Raw genomic sequence first — 16,018 nt, forward strand, 5'->3', positions numbered from 1 at the left:
ACATCCCCTTCAATTTCAACTCTCTAATAGAACTAGCGACTCTCTGCACCCACTCTTGATGTGCACAAAGAGAGAGCGCACACACAGGACACACACAAATGCTTATGAACATGTGCTAAGACACACAAAAACACAAGCACACACACACCACCATATCTGCTGCTACACGGCTACATTTACAGAAAATGTTCAGGCAGGTAATCTAAATCCACATACATATAAAAACAGACAAATTGCAGACTGCCAGTAGAAAGTAAATGAGCATCTATAACACAAACACAGACAGACTTCTGGACACACAAAACACACACACCCACTCAAGCACACGACTGCAATCGTGACTGTGAATTTCATCCCTGTCAGATAAAGGAAATGGGGGGGAGATGAGCAGCACACATACGGCTCAGCATCTGTGTGTGTCATTGCTTCCCTGGGACATTGTGAGTGTGTGTGTGTGTGTGTGCGTGTGTGTTTCTCTAACGTGCGTACTACCTCACAGTTTGTGTGGGCGCATAAATGAGAAGGTCTTTAAATCATAGAAGCTGCTACATCTATGTGTGTGTGTGTCTGTGTGTCCATTTGTCAAAGCATACTCGCATCTCCCAATATGACTGTCAGTGTGCGCCGTCAATCATAATGGTATGCGTGTGTGTTGGTGTGTGTGTGTGGACTGGCTGTGCCAGACGAGGTCACAGATAAGGGCTGGTCCTTTCGAGACCCATCGCTCTCTCCCTCAAAAAGGCTGAGCATAAATTATCCCCCAGCTTCAGCCACACAAACTGATGTATGGGTATTGCTCTCTCCCCCCCTCCCTTCCTGAACAATGGCTTCCTTTTCTTTTCTTTTTCAAAATGGCCTTCTGATTCTGACTGCACAGTCTGCACTGGTTTGAAATGTGGGATGTTGCAGGTATGATTTCCTGGCTTTTTGCAGAACTTTCAGAACACGCATTTGCTGCCACATAAATGCTCTAAATCACACTACTACGTAATATCTAAATATTGAAATACAAGAATATAGAAAAAGCTTCACAGGACAAATGCAGTCTGTTATTCTTGTACAGTTGTATAGTTTTCAATTGAACTTTAATCATTAAAGCTCTCTAGAAGTTTGTCCTCGTCTAACAAAAAAAACCCTCTTTCTTTTAATTCACTTGTTTTAAATAACAGGTGATAAAAATAATGAACTCTACACGAGGTATTCAGTGTTGCAGTTTTGTGATTTACCTGTGACTTTAAATGTCAAACTATCCTAATGCTTGTTTAAATGTTTGCTTGATCGACTTAAAAACTCAAGAATAATTATAGATTTTTCTGTTTACCACGAATATATCAAATATATATCTGGTTTGTAGAAGTTGTATTTGTGTTGTATGGAACCAGCCCAAGACGTTTTAAAACATAAGCTCACTGCCTTGTTTTACCTGTCAAGTCACATTTCAAACTTCCAGAAGGTGTAGCTGCTAGAAGGATCCATTCCACCACATACAGTCTGCGTATATACACTCAGTTTGAAACCTTATAGATCCAAGGCATTTTTTGTCTAATAATTTATATATAACCTCAAGCCTTTCAAGCACAATCTTACCATCTTTTTTAAGGCAATGATGTCAGATAAATGTATGAATAATTATATGACCATAAAGACAGAATAAAAAACGGAAACTGAATTACACAGTTTACTCATATCACACACAAATCAACAATAACCGCGCCTTTCCTCTTCTAATTCATTTAAGTCTTCTCTATCAGAAGTAAATACAACATGCAAACAAACTCCACATGCGCCCTAGGCCCCTGTCATGTAATGCTCTCTGCGTGTAAAGCTCTTGCTCATATGTAGTTGAAGGCTCTGTGTAACCGTTTGTCTTTATTTCAGCCGTGGCAATTACTTATTTCTTTTTGAGGGTGGCAGATAACTATCTTGTCTCTTGTTGTTGGCTGCTCCTCGACAGATGCTCACCGCCGAGAAACAAGAGAAGAAGAGAGCATCAGATTCGACTGACCGGAAGTTCCTGTCATTTCCTCCTGAGAGTGTAAATTGAGGTACGCTAACAACGATACGTTTTCATCATGAAAACAAGTAATCACATGATCACAGATTTATCATTGTCAATGTATTTTGTAAAGGACCAGAATAAACTCTGCACTTCAGGGCTGGATTAAAAACCTTCTGGAACGGCTTTGATTACATGGAAACCCTCCTCAGATCGGTAAAAAGGTAGCCTTCCAAAGCAATTGTCCCGGCAAAAATCTGTTGTTTGGTTCCAGAGATATTCTGAGCAATGTAAGCAGCGTCAGCCCCTCCGATTAGGGAAAATACATGCACTAATATGAATCATGTAACTATGTGACATCATCGAGGATCAAGGCTAGATGAAGTAGTAAAATAAAACCTGACAGTTAAATTGCCATACTTTGACGTTACATGCTTGGAAATGGGACTCTTTCATGTGCCCAAATTTTGCAACATCAATGTTGAAAAATATTGTTCAGGATTAGTGTACAATACACAGAAAGAGCTCAAACTGCAATTACAACAGCTGGAGAAAAAAAACCCAAAGCTCTCTGGGTTTAAATAAACACAGCCTCAGGTCGCATCTTTCAAATGTCTCTCAACACTCCCAAAGTGATTGGAGATTATCTCTGCAATTCACACCTGCCAATCAGTGAGCTGCAGGTGTACAGTGGTGGAATGGGCTTGGGCATGCACAGCTGTGTCTACATCTACAGAGGAAGACAGTGTGAGGAGTGACTTTTACTGCTCAAGGTTCAGCAAGAAAGTCTATTCTTTGTGCATAGATGATTATAGTTGACTGACAGCTGGGGCACAAACAAAATCAAATGTGATGAGTGATTAAATATATGTAGACTCTAAGCCTTCTTCCAACCATCAAAATAAATACAACTGATTTCAGTTTTCTACTATTACTTGAATTTAACAAACTTTGTGTAGTGCTCTGGTGGTGATTGCAACATAATGTATTAGAAATAGCTGAAGCCCAAGTTCTTGAATCTTGCTGTTGTCTTTATTGGATGTCAAATAAAATGCTGATAAACCAACACCATAAGGTCAGGTTTGTGGGAGAATTAAGCAATGACGAAACTTTGTGCAGAATTTCCAAACTATTTTGTGAAAAACTATTAATTATCTTTGGCCTCTCCCTACCAACAGCAAAATCTGTGCTGAGTAATGAACATGCTTCATACAATAGACATGTAGACGTTAGTCTTGGGAATACTGTGAAAGAGAATTATACACTTTATAGTCTAAAACAACGATTACAAACCAACCGTGTTAAACACAACGACAACAGGAGCCAGCAAAGGTCATTATTCTCACCTAGCTCCACAGACCTAGGACCTCCAGACCTATACCTCTCTAAAGCCTTTTTCACATATGCACTCCGGATAATATCTAGATATTTACAGGAGGACTTCTCCGGAGATTCTCCCGACCTAGCCGTTCACATATGCTCCTCACAGCGACCCCCCTCCCTGTCAGAGGGGAGGGGGGTCGGGGGATTTGCAGAGGAAAGACGTGACGTAAATAAACAACGCGGAAGTAGCAGCCATAGCAACAGAGTCCGCTACATGACGCTATAATGAGAATATTTGCCTTTATATCAATGCTATGTGTAATCCAATGGAATGACAACATCCACAAAAGAGAGGAGAACAACATACTGACGAACAGAAAACATAATGCAGCCGTTTAATTACGTGCATGGAGATCGTAGAGGTCATGTACAGACACTTTAGGTAGTCACTGTATATAAACGTCATTCTCTTCCCATTGGCTCGAGTTGAAATCTCCGGAGTATATGCGGCCGCGTTCAGACATCAGCTCACTCGGACTTTCTGCGGCTAAAATACTAGGGGTCTGGCTGGAGAAACTCTGGGTAAAGTCCACGTGAAAAATGCGGCTGTTTGCGTTCACACACAGCCTAAAGTCCCTCTGGGTAGCCAAATCTCCAGAGTTTTTCAGGAGATTTCTTTATGTGTGAAAAGGGCTTAAGAGTCAACTGTTGTGAGGGTTGACTGAACAATATTATTGTTCTTTCAGATAACAAGAGTCTTTTTGGTCTGAAATAAAGGTGGACTCACCTGTTTGTGCATTTCAATATTGAGCCCGTAGGACATCTCATAGTACTGAAAAGAAAGAGAGAAGAAAAACAGTCATCAGCTTTGTGCGTACACTTCATTTTACACCCCTGACTGAGTATGTGCTACACATTTGGATAAGTCAGATTTAATTATTGCTCAGTGATGTTAATTAATACAATCAAATTGAGTGTATTCATTAGCCGTTTTAATAAACATATGAGATCTCAGATGAAAAACAATCGTTCTCTCCACTGGATCTAAAGAAGTGATAAGTGCTTATGGCACACTAGAAATACAACAATGTGAACGATTGAAGCTAACATTCTAGGTAATAAAAGGTTGAAAATGAAATACATCATCTTCCAACACCCAGCAGACCTTCAAACCTGCATGACTCATTTTCAATATCATAGAGACGGCTGAGATTCCAGATTTTAATCTACCAATGAATGTAATCCCAGCACAAGACACACAGACAAACGTACCTGCATGCACACATACAAAAAAAAGTAAAGGCAAACATTTACAAGGAGGAAAAGGAACTGAGAGAGAAAAGGAGAGATGGTAGAGAAAGAGTCTCTGTTTTGTGTGAGAGTGTGTGTGTGTGTGTGTGTGTGTGTGTGTGTGTGTGTGTGTGTGTGTGTGTGTTTGAGTGTTTGAGTGTGTGTTCAGTGTTAATGAGAGGGCCACCCTCCAGGCGTCAACCCTGTTAATCACCCACTCTGTCTGCAGGGGGACTGGCTCTGTCACTGGAAAACAAACAACACACAGATCCCTCACACAGAATTTTGCACACTCCTACACACAAACACACTTCTGTCTCTTGCTTTGTTGCACTCACACACAAACATTGTTGTTTTCCATTGAATCACGTGCTAACACTGCCATGTTAGTGAATGCATGTGCACATGCAAACACACGCACGCCTCTTCTGTAACTGTGCAAGCTCCCTAAAGTAATTACAGCGCTGGGGAAATGGAGGTGCTGCCGCTGGCCAGGGGAGTGGGGCAACCTGATATGCTATTAGAGGAGTGTGAGTTTGTGTGCGTTTGTGTGTATGGGTGGAGGGTTGGCGGTGGGGGTGGGGGTGTACAAGGCTGGGTCTGCCACTGATTGAGTGGAAGTGCAATTGAAAGCCCGTGCGCGTAGATGCTTGGTGTGCATTTGCATCTGGTTGTGTTTGTGTAAGAGTGAGCAAGTATAGAAGGAGCCACAAGCAATATTGCAATGATAGTTCAGTTTTATCTCAACATTTGCACTCAATTTGAAGGATTAAATTGTGAAAAATTAATTTCAAGTCCAGAGGAAAATATAGAGATTTGATGCTATAAGAGGAGTCACAGTTTAATCAAAAATGAAGTAAATATACTCTGTTTGAAATCACAATTAGAACAGAGACAATTAACTTTGAATAAAATCCTGAGTACATTGCATTATTCTCAATTATGTTTCAGATTTATTCATGTGCCCTTCACTTGTGTTGCCTCCAATGCCTCAGTGATCTTCTCAACCTTACAGGTGACCACAGAGATGTTGAAATGGCAACCATGCTGCAGGTAGTTGTTTCTTTAGAGAGCAAACAACATGCAACTTATCTTTAATTTAGGAATTTACAATCAGTTCTTTTTTTTTTACTAAGCAGTGTTCTGGTGTATGTTTTGAAATGTTGTCCAAAATTTGGATCTACTTTTTACAATTCAGTTCACAGCCAGCATGTTTTCAAACTGGCAAACTGGCATCAGGTTTGAATACCAGAGCAGCTGCCGTTATTTTGTCTTGATAACAAAGAGTAAACCTACACAGCATTAACAGAGAACAAAAAGTAGGCAGGGAAATTTACACTTATGACGTGCATCATGTACAAAATATCACCATAGTCTAAAAATGTTTTACCTGTTTTGTTCTATGGTGATCTTTTGTACATGCACACCTCTGCTCAGAGTCTCCATATGGTTGATACAGCCTACCATGCGCCCTTAAGGTTCATAACAAAGCTCTGACTCACCATTGTGAGTTGCACTGGTACAGGTTGGATGGCCTGTTCTGGTACACCTTTATATATATATATATATATATATATATATATATAAAGGCAATTCTTGCTCTGCTTCCACACTATTTGTTTTATAATGCAGAATAGTAACGGAAAAATAACTGCCGTCTAGGTTACTGTGTTGGAGAAGAAGAAACATGTCCTTTTTGGAGGGTAAACTAATTATGGTAACGGGGTTGGTGCAGACTGGTGTAGTGATATATATCATGTGGTATTATTACGAAACCAGCCGATAAGCTCACACACACTTACTTCCTGGCGTTCAAAATCTCTTATAAACTTTAGTAACTGGGAAAGTTTGTAAATGCCTTATAAAACTTCGACCTTAATCTGGATATTTTGATGTAGATGTCACAGAAGTAAATACAACATACAAAAGCAATAAGTAAAACATTTCAGAAGCTAGATATTGTAAAAACACCGTAATAGGCCTTTCTACATTTTAAACATTAGGCTCTTTTTTTTTTTCATGATACATTTGCAGGTTCTGCTTCTTTGTCAAAATGTGTGTTTATGTGTGTGTACACTACAGCTGCTTTCAGCCAATGTCTGAGTGATTTTGTGTGTGTGTATGTGTGTGTGTGTGTGTGTGTGTGTGTGTGTGTAATTGTCAGCACTCTTGCTGTCCTGAAATAAATAGAGAGGAAGTGTGTGTGTGTGTGTGTGAGTGCCTGCTGACTGATGGTGGAGAGAGCAGTGCGGCGGCACAGATTAAATGAGATTAAAGCCAGTCAGAGGATCAATTAGAGGCAAAACATCAGACGGCTACACAGCCACGGCCAGCAACAATGAGATTAGCCCTGAGGTGGAGCAGAGAGCGGGCATGCACAAAGTATGGGCAATGGGCATGTGCATGTGTGCATATGAATGTGAACATGTAAGGAGGTAGAGGAAATAAAGGGTTTATGCAGAGAGGAGTGACATATATCGCTCCTACAGAAACACAAAAGAAGTGAACAAACAAGGTCTATTTTCAATTATTTCATTTTGACGATCTAGGTATAAGAGGGAGGGTATAGATGCATATTAAATTGGTTGAATTCTCACATTTTTAATATCCATTATTTCACATTTCTAATCATTTGTGACAGACAAACAGATAAAGGGGGTCTTAATGTGTGAATATTCGTCCCTAAAATACTTCAGATAGAAATAAGTTTCATAATAATCTTCTCTATTTTTAGTTTTCTAAGTCATCCAGACACTGACGAGGCGGGTTATTATTTATGTTTGAATTTGCAAATAATCAATCTAAAAACATGAATGAAAGGTTTGTTACAAAGCTGACTGATGCATAAGCCTAAAAACAATGCTTCATTCTCTATTGTGTCATCCATAGCCAGTTTTGATCCAGATTTTCAACCTAATTTTTTAAACCTTTGGTGTTGTTTTATAACAAGTATAACTACTGAACAGATAGAGGGTTCAGTGTATATTTTTTCTTGTTGTGTAAAATGTTCGGAAAACGAACAGATTTCAAACCTCTGAACAACATAATTAAGAGAACATTTTAAAATGAGTATGAGACTTTAGGGACTATCTGCACTTCCATGAGACCGAGGTGGTTGAGTGGGCACAGAGAGGGTAAAGAACAACAGCAGTTCATACTTTTCATATATGATTTTGAACATTTGCATTCTTTCGTTTCTCAAAAACAAAAAGATCATTTACAAAAAGAAACAAATATTACATCAGATAATTTCACTCACCATGATATAATGGCGCTGCATCTCCGACTTCTCACTGGCCAACTTGTCACACTCAAGCTTCAAACTGAGGAGAGAGAGAAAGAAGAGGAGCACTGAGTCAGACCTTGTTAGTCAGCTTGACAGTCCTCCTTCTAAAGTGCTGACACCATGTGACTTCTACCCCCTTCATCATCATTACCTCCACTTTCACCAAAGGCACTGTCATCACTTTCACCCCCACTTCAGCCCTTACCACTGCCTCCACCTTCATCATCAACAGCATCATCTCCATTGTCATCACTTCTGCTACCATTATCTTCTTTATCGTCGTCATCACAACCTCCATCATCATCATCATCATCATCATCACTGCTACTGCCATCAAGCTCACCTTTTATTAGTGGCAGTTTTTTGACGAGGTGTCAATTGACTGAAGGAGGTCAAAGTCATCCTAAACTCCAGATATATGCCAAATTGTCTGCTTTCTAAATCAGAAGAGGCAGTGCAGAAAAAGTCTAAATATAGTGATGGAGCTTTTCTTCTGACCCAGTCCGTGCGACAGCTATTAGTTGCAATCATGTCAGTGTTGATGTCACGCGAGGCGACAGGACAAAGGAGGACATGTCAACCAGATCATCAAATGGAAAAGACAGTGGGTGGGTTGAGGGGTAAGAGATTCCCCTTCGGTGCGTTTGACTGAAGCAGTCAGTTCCATCGTGTCGTCTCAGGAGGCATCATCCGATGCGAGGACTGGATAAGACTCAGATCAAATAAAGATATGCACAGGCACACTGTGGATAGTTTCAGATTAAGGATAAGTCTGAAACCTGTTTGACGGTGTGTGTATATTTATGCTGGGATGTTCTTTTCTGCTGTCTGCTAGAGTGACAGCTCGATTACAGCGTGTGCTGGCTGAATCTTCGTTGGTGTTAGTCTTAACTGGCAGACTGAACTCTGTGTAATACAGGGCCAATAATGTGAGCTTACTCATACACAGTATTGGGCTTCTTCTTTATTATTATCACAGCAGCAGTGTTAGACGGGGTTTCTGTACTGTTGGTTTGTTATTGATAGACATAACAAGAAACAACCTTTTTCATGTTATTTGATATTTGAGGGGTCTCAGCATCTTTTAAAGACAGGATGTGCCTGATTTTTGCAACGTTACCAAGATAAGAATAAGGTGTGTTTATATTTTTAAGGAATGGACAAATCCTGTTTAAAGAAAACTCCCATATCATGAGATAATCTTACTTGCAATACACGAACACAATGTCCTAAGAGCACGCGAGCGTAAGCTATCACGTAACAGTCAAAGCAAAACATTTCAATCACAGATGTGGATGTTAATAATGCATCACTATCTTCACTTTGTAAAACATACTAACAAGCTCTGTTGAATGAAAAATTTGTTCCCGTTAGACACAGCCTGTGCCTTGTAGAGCCCCCTCCTTCCTCGCCCATGTCTACACAAGCGACAGGAATGAAAATAGAAACGGAGCGTCGGGGTAAAAACAATTCAAATAGAAAACAGTTGAATCAAGCTCATTTTGTCGCCGGCGAGCGCTTGCATTGCATGCTGTTAGGACACGGTACAAAGTTAAAATATGTAACAATCTCAAAGCATGCTATATCTAATCTGGAGGTAGTTATAGATAAAATATGTTTTTAAAAGTGGTGACATCATTGTTTTTAATGTGTAATGCTTTTTCTGACTTGATTGCCAGACATGACTTGTCAATGGAGGAATGAAACAAGTGTTGTTAAACATACGGAATACTTAATCGTAGACTCTGAAGGCTATCCTTACGATTATTCTGTTTTGTTTTTTTTGCAGCTGACAACAAGGAGATCACTTTGTAGTAATGTGCATGTTTTCTCCCAATGCTTCATCCCTATAGAACAATAAAAAAAAAGTAAACAAGCAGAGGGATTTTGAGCTTTACATGAGAACACTTGAGAAGAATACTTGTTTTGGAATATTTTGGCGTTATGGCTAACTACTTTTTAAATGACGGAATATTTTGGCGTTATGGCTAACCATTTTTTAAATGACGACTACCAACATGTGTGTGTGTGTATATATACACACACACACAGACGTATACATATACAGTATATTTATCATCTTGCAATAATGCGGAGAAGGAATGGTGAACAGAAGTAGCCACTAGTTTTGATGAAAAAAGGCAGGCAAGAGGTGATTGGATGAGGCCTTAAGGTTAGAAAGAATGTGTAAATGTAGATATGTGGTAAATGTCGAATCTGTAAAGACACAGACAGTCCAAGGTGCAGAGTGATCATGGAAGCTTATGCCTTGGCATGCAACAGATATCAAACCTGCCCAGCAGTCACAGGGAATGGGGGATGCTTCTTTGTTGGGGGTAATGTGATGTTTTATTCTGTCTCCAATCCTATTTGTGTATGAGCAGCCTCCACTTATCCAAAATGTTCCCCTTCCCTCCTACACAAAAACCCTTCCTGCTATCCCCATGTACATGCGTAGGTAGTGTTGTGGGTTGTCATGACGACCGTCCTCCCTGCTGCCAGCCTACCTGGGATTGGCTTTGTGCCTCCTCTGATTGGTGCTCAGCAGCCCCTGGGCCTGCACTGCTGCTCTCAAACGACACTTTGATGGAGTTTTATTGCCGATTCTTCCGTCTCTAAATCGCTCCTGCTGTCATCTTTATTTTGATTTATGTATTCCTTGATCTATTTATGCATGTAAGCGAGGGGAGGGGAGAATAGCTTGGGAGAAGTGGAGGAGGAGGGCGGAAAGAGGAACACAGCAACAGCTACAATGCTTGATACTATACCCGGGGGAACGCCTGCGGTACATTTGCCTTTTAAAGTCTTCAGCAACAGACAAGTAGAGCGCAGCAGCTGAGCTATAAAGCCTCGTCTGTGGCTCCCAATCCCACCTCCCCATTCCAGCCCCCCTCCTGAGTCAATAGACACTGTATGCATGTTCCATATGCTCAGACAAAAAGGTTTTCTTTCAACTGTGCCCTGGCTCTCTGATGAGGGTTAAACGTGGCTGCTTCCCATTGTGGGAATTACAAAAAACCAAAGGCAAGGAATAAGACGTGCAGTCTGCCTCAGATTCCCCCCTCAAACAAGAGCGATCAGACCAGAGCAGAGATTTTGCACACAATTTGCCAAGCTTTCATCTGCCTTTGCCTGTCTCTGTAACCAGCAGAGGCAAGCCTCTGGAAGGTTCTACGAGAACAGGTACTGAGGAACAAACCAACTTCCTCATGAAGGAGGGCAGGCTTCAAAGACTCCACTCTCTGAGATGCAGACCCTGTGGCGTCCCCTCTCTTTATAACTGCTATCAAACAGATCAGTGGAGGTCGAACCAGGAACTTTGGAAGTGCCTCCAGCACCGTTGCTGTTTGTAAGCAGTAAAGGGAGAGCTGCAGGAACAAGCCTGATTTTGGTATGAGTCAAGAATAAATGCTTCCTCCGTGTGCATTGTTGTGATAGAGTTGAGGAACAAAGGAACAAATGTAGACATCTTTATTTTATCACAGCTGACCTTATCACACGACAGGGTTTTTCCTGCATAGAGAATTCTTTGGCGCCCCCCAAAGAGGTTTTACCCAGCGCCAAAGGAAAATCTCGAGTGCCAAAAGAAAAAGAAAAAACGATTCAAATTGCAAATCAAATCCTCTCTCAATGTATGTTTAATATCAATACATCAAACAACTGTTGAACAAGCAGAACAGAAACTTAAATACGACGTCTCTGACTTATAGTAGTCACCTCCCTTCTCATCCATTTACGCATGTGGCTTGCGCTGGATAGCCAGCTGATTGACTGTTTGTTTCTTTTGACTGGACTGAATATAAGTCGCACCGGTATACAAGACTCACCCTGTTTTTAAGGTCTCTTAAACTGCGTTACTGCGTGACGATTTATATTGTGTCTACAACATGTATTTTCTGTACAGCTGTGTCGTTCTTTTAATTCTGTTCGCTTTCACTTTCGGGAGTTTGCACACCTACTAGCTACAGTACGGTAGTTGAGCTCTCAGCCTGCAGGGAAAGTTGTGAGGCACAGACTCCTAGCTTGCGAGCTGCGCTGCACGACTCCGCTAGTCACTCTTTAACTTTAATATAGGACTCTTTCAATCAAAAGAGCACTCCACAATGTTTATTATTGAACAATATACCACTGTTTTCTGTAAATGCATGATTGTGACCTCGTGAGGGAGAAAAGATGTGAAAAAAGTTGCGCAGCCAGCCTGGTCTGTGTCGCCGCCTTTCCCAGCACAGCGTGCACTCAGCTTTCAATACACAATGAATGGGGATGGGTTTTTAAATCACGTCAGGTCGCAGTGATCAGGGCTGCTGCACCCGCTGTAATGAAGGTGCATGTTTCAGTATTTCATACTGGTACATTGGTCGCACCCGTGTATAAGACGCAGCCAACTTTTAAGACGAAAAATGTGGTATTAAAAGTGCGTCTGATACACCGGATTTTAAGGTAAGTGGTATATAAAATAGCCTCAAGATATACTTCCTTCTACAAAGACATACATTAATCCACCAGTGGATTTTAAATGCTTCTCTTTTGTATTTGTGTGTCTCTGAGTGTGTAATGTGTTTTAGTTTTGTACCTATGGTATTGTGCTTGGAGGAACTGGAATTCATCCTTGATCCTGTCGCAGGAGTCAGAGGTTGTGAATTTCAGCTGCTGCGATGAAGCCTGCAAAAGAATAAAACACAAGAGGAAAAAAGTGAGAAATAAGTTAAACTCAGATAAAACATACTAACAGTGATCAACTAAGAGAGAGAGCAGATTGAGAGAAATAACAAGTAGTAACAAGAGGTTTCAAAACAATGCAGTCCAGCCGCTCAAAAGTAAAAAGAAATGGTGGAGGTTCCACACACTATGGGCAAGATTTGTCCCCTTATATGAACTCGATTATGAACGAAAGGGTATATTTTGAGCTATAACGGCACAATGAAAACTTAACTTTGACAAACAATTCATATTATGACCTGAAATTGTGTTACTCCAATAGCCAATTTAGTTGAGAATACATTGGCCTACTCATGCTAGAGTAAATCAAAGTATGGTGTAACAGATATTTTTTGACAGACATCTCGGTTGTGTTGGTGTTCAAATCTTAGAGTTGTTAAAAAGCTTTAACTTGGACAAAGTTTCTAAAATCCCCTCTTTGATGAAATCCAAACTTGGCCAAATAGCAACATCACTAATAATGTTGACATTATTAATTGAGTAACATTTGTTTGAGTGACCAAGCTTTTTGGATTTAACTGACTGATTATATATAGTAAGAAAGTACTCAACTGTACACAGAGGTATAACTTCTCCAGCCAGGGCTTCAGCATTATTCAACATACACACAAGAGCACCGTGAGCCAGATTAAGGCAACAACAACTGCTTTATATATGGTAACCCTCTAGGGACACATTACATGTCTCTGTGTCTCTTCTGGCCCGGCCCGGAGTCAAGTCAGGCTCGGGCAGAGAATCTAACCTCTAAACTATGAGTACTTTTTAACTAGAAAACGTAACAAGTTCTGCTTTTATTTGGTTTGCTCTCTGTTAGATCTGTGAATGTGTTCTTAGAACTAATTACATGAGGTTTTTAGGAATTTGCTGAAGTTACATCATCAGTCTAGGCTGAATGCTGCTATTAGCTCTTATTGTAATTCTGCCCACACTACATTCCCCAGGCAGCGGTGGACAGCCTGGTTGTGTGTTAGAGCACAGCATGCATCAAACCCAAATAGGGACAAAATCTCATTATTTCTCAGCAGGCTGCATAATGGGTCAGGTGGGAAGAGGGATCGACATTTTCCAACTATGATTGAGCAGGCAAAGGAAACCATCAGAAATCAGATTGCAGCACTTATGGGAAGGTAGCCGGGTGCAGTTAGGAGTGACCTGTCGCTTTGTAGCCTGCTCCCCACAGTAAACCGCTCAGTTTTACTTTTAACTACAAACAGGCTGCTACACATTCACAGAACCTTGGCCAGAGAATAGCTAAAGAACAAGATTGCTTCAGTTTTTTGGGAACAGACCTGCATGCTTCAAAGTCTGAATTACTTTTTGTTGTGCAGCTCAGTAGGCATCGCTTGGCTATAACACAATTTTGTGTTTGGGATGACTTCTTTTTAAAACCTCCCACGGTGAAAACATGATTACCCTAGGTGTCATCAGTTTGGATTAGATACATTTTACATTCTATGCATGCATTAAATAAGTGTTGATGAATTAATGAAGCATTGAGATTGAAAGAAAATGACAAAAAAGGACGGTGCTAAACAGGGATAGTGAGTGACCCACAGCCATTACCATTTCAAATGTCATGAGAAGTGATAAAAAATACACACAGAAAGCTGAATCCACACAAACCAAGCTGCTGCTAAGAGACAGAGGCTCCAACTGTAAAGCACAATAACCCTTTCCATTATCTCTCCAGCCAGTATGGCCTGGACCAAAGTCAGCAAACAACTGCTTGGCTATATGGGTCTGTGCCACACACGGCATGTGTCAACACAGCGCACTTAGCTACAGGCAACTATCACTGCCATAACCGTTCTGTGCACTGGCAATGTTTCTGAAAACTGTGTGTGTAAATGAAACACAGAATCAAATCAAGTCAAAACTAACTGCCTATTGAATAATATAGAACTTGTTACACCAACTGTAAAACACTCCTGTGGAGGACACTCAGTGATCAATGATCTTGATGCCAGAACTGGTAGAGAACCAGACTTCCTTAACTCAGAAGGAAACAAACACATATTTGGACATTCCCCTTTATATCAAAACCACAGAAACGAACAAAGACACAGAAATAATAATAGTGCAATAAAAAAGCTGGCAAGCAGACACTTTAGCTGTGTAAGTACTTGAATCTGGACATTGTTGACGGCAGAACCAGGGGTGATTCTCTAGGCAGACTCGCATACTGATCTGCCCATGGACTCCACCCCCAGCCTAGAACAAAACCTTGGCGCCGGTCTGCCATTTTCATTCTTGTTACAGAGTAGTGATGTCTACCAGGAAAACTCAGGGGGGCTCTTTGCATTTAAAGAGACACACACACCAAAACGGAGAGCTCTGAGAGAGCTGGTTTATACAGGGTCAAAAACCTCCTCTGGTGATTGATTCATGTTACATTTTGACAAAAGCACAACACATATTTTTCATTTAGACCACAGGGGACTGTTTGAAAAGGTAGAAAAGGGGTAAAATATGTCCTCTTTAAGACTGGTAACCTTCTCGGGTCAAAACAAAAATAAACCATTCCTCACCGAATTAAAACTTAGGAGGAAATACTGGCTGCTGCATTGTTGAGAGAGAAGACAGACCTTCAACACAGCATGTTTCCTTAATGTTTTATGATATAATAAGGTCATTTTATGATTTAATGCAGTAGATATCTTACATATTGGTCTTTTAATCAAGGAGGGGGCGAACATCAGGATGCAACTACAAGCTTAGAAGCTTTTATCCAAAGCAACTTACATCAGAGAGTAAGTACAACACAAGCAAGGATCTAGAAAAGATGAATCAATACGTGCAAACAAACAGCTTTAACCCCTACATACATAAGGATGGGTTGAATAATGTTCCTGAATAGTTGAAGTTTTTTGCGAGGTTGATGTCAAGCAGTGTTTCCCCTACCATTATATTAGGGGGGTGACCCGCCCCCCCTTGAAGGTCAAGTTAATATATATATATATATATATATATATATATATATATATATTCATTCTTTGGGGGGAGCTTTTTGTGTCTTTATTGTAGAGCTATAATAGTGGATAGAGTCGGAAATCAGGGAAAGAAGTCATTTAAGGAAACCTTTCCGATAGAACAGGACAGCTGTCATTAAAAGTAACACATGAACACCAAAATTCCTTAAAGTGTTTGTGTCGGCATCCGTCTGCCCACACCCCCCCCAAAGCTGTAAACCTAGGGGAAACACTGTTAAGTGCCCAGTTTTAGCTGAATGTTTCCGGCAGTTAGAGATTCAGCTTAAGACGTTCTCTGTTGGAGAAGAAGAAGCCGATCATCTGAATACATTAGAATTGTTTCTACCTTAAATGTGTAATCCAGGTCTTGAGGACTGTTGTGGCTAGTTCACAAATACATATTTTAAAGAGAGAAGGGAAGTGTGGGGCCCTGAA

At 40.6% G+C, this 16,018-nt stretch overlaps 1 protein-coding gene across 4 annotated transcripts in view; it reads right to left on the bottom strand.

Moving 5' to 3' along the window:
• Positions 1–16,018, bottom strand: part of tle5 (TLE family member 5, transcriptional modulator) — a 40,333-nt gene that overhangs the window by 9,512 nt on the left and 14,803 nt on the right. For all 4 annotated transcript variants that reach the window (XM_065955984.1, XM_020654502.3, XM_020654500.3 and 1 more), the window contains exons 2-4: positions 12,469–12,557; positions 7,869–7,932; positions 4,107–4,151 (exon numbers count right to left, since the gene is read on the bottom strand). In XM_065955984.1, the coding sequence (XP_065812056.1) occupies positions 4,107–4,151; positions 7,869–7,932; positions 12,469–12,557 (198 nt within the window). The remainder of the gene's footprint in view (positions 1–4,106; positions 4,152–7,868; positions 7,933–12,468; positions 12,558–16,018) is intronic.

Source organism: Labrus bergylta, chromosome 6 (genome assembly GCF_963930695.1).
Source record: "Labrus bergylta chromosome 6, fLabBer1.1, whole genome shotgun sequence".
Lineage (NCBI taxonomy): Eukaryota > Metazoa > Chordata > Actinopteri > Labriformes > Labridae > Labrus > Labrus bergylta.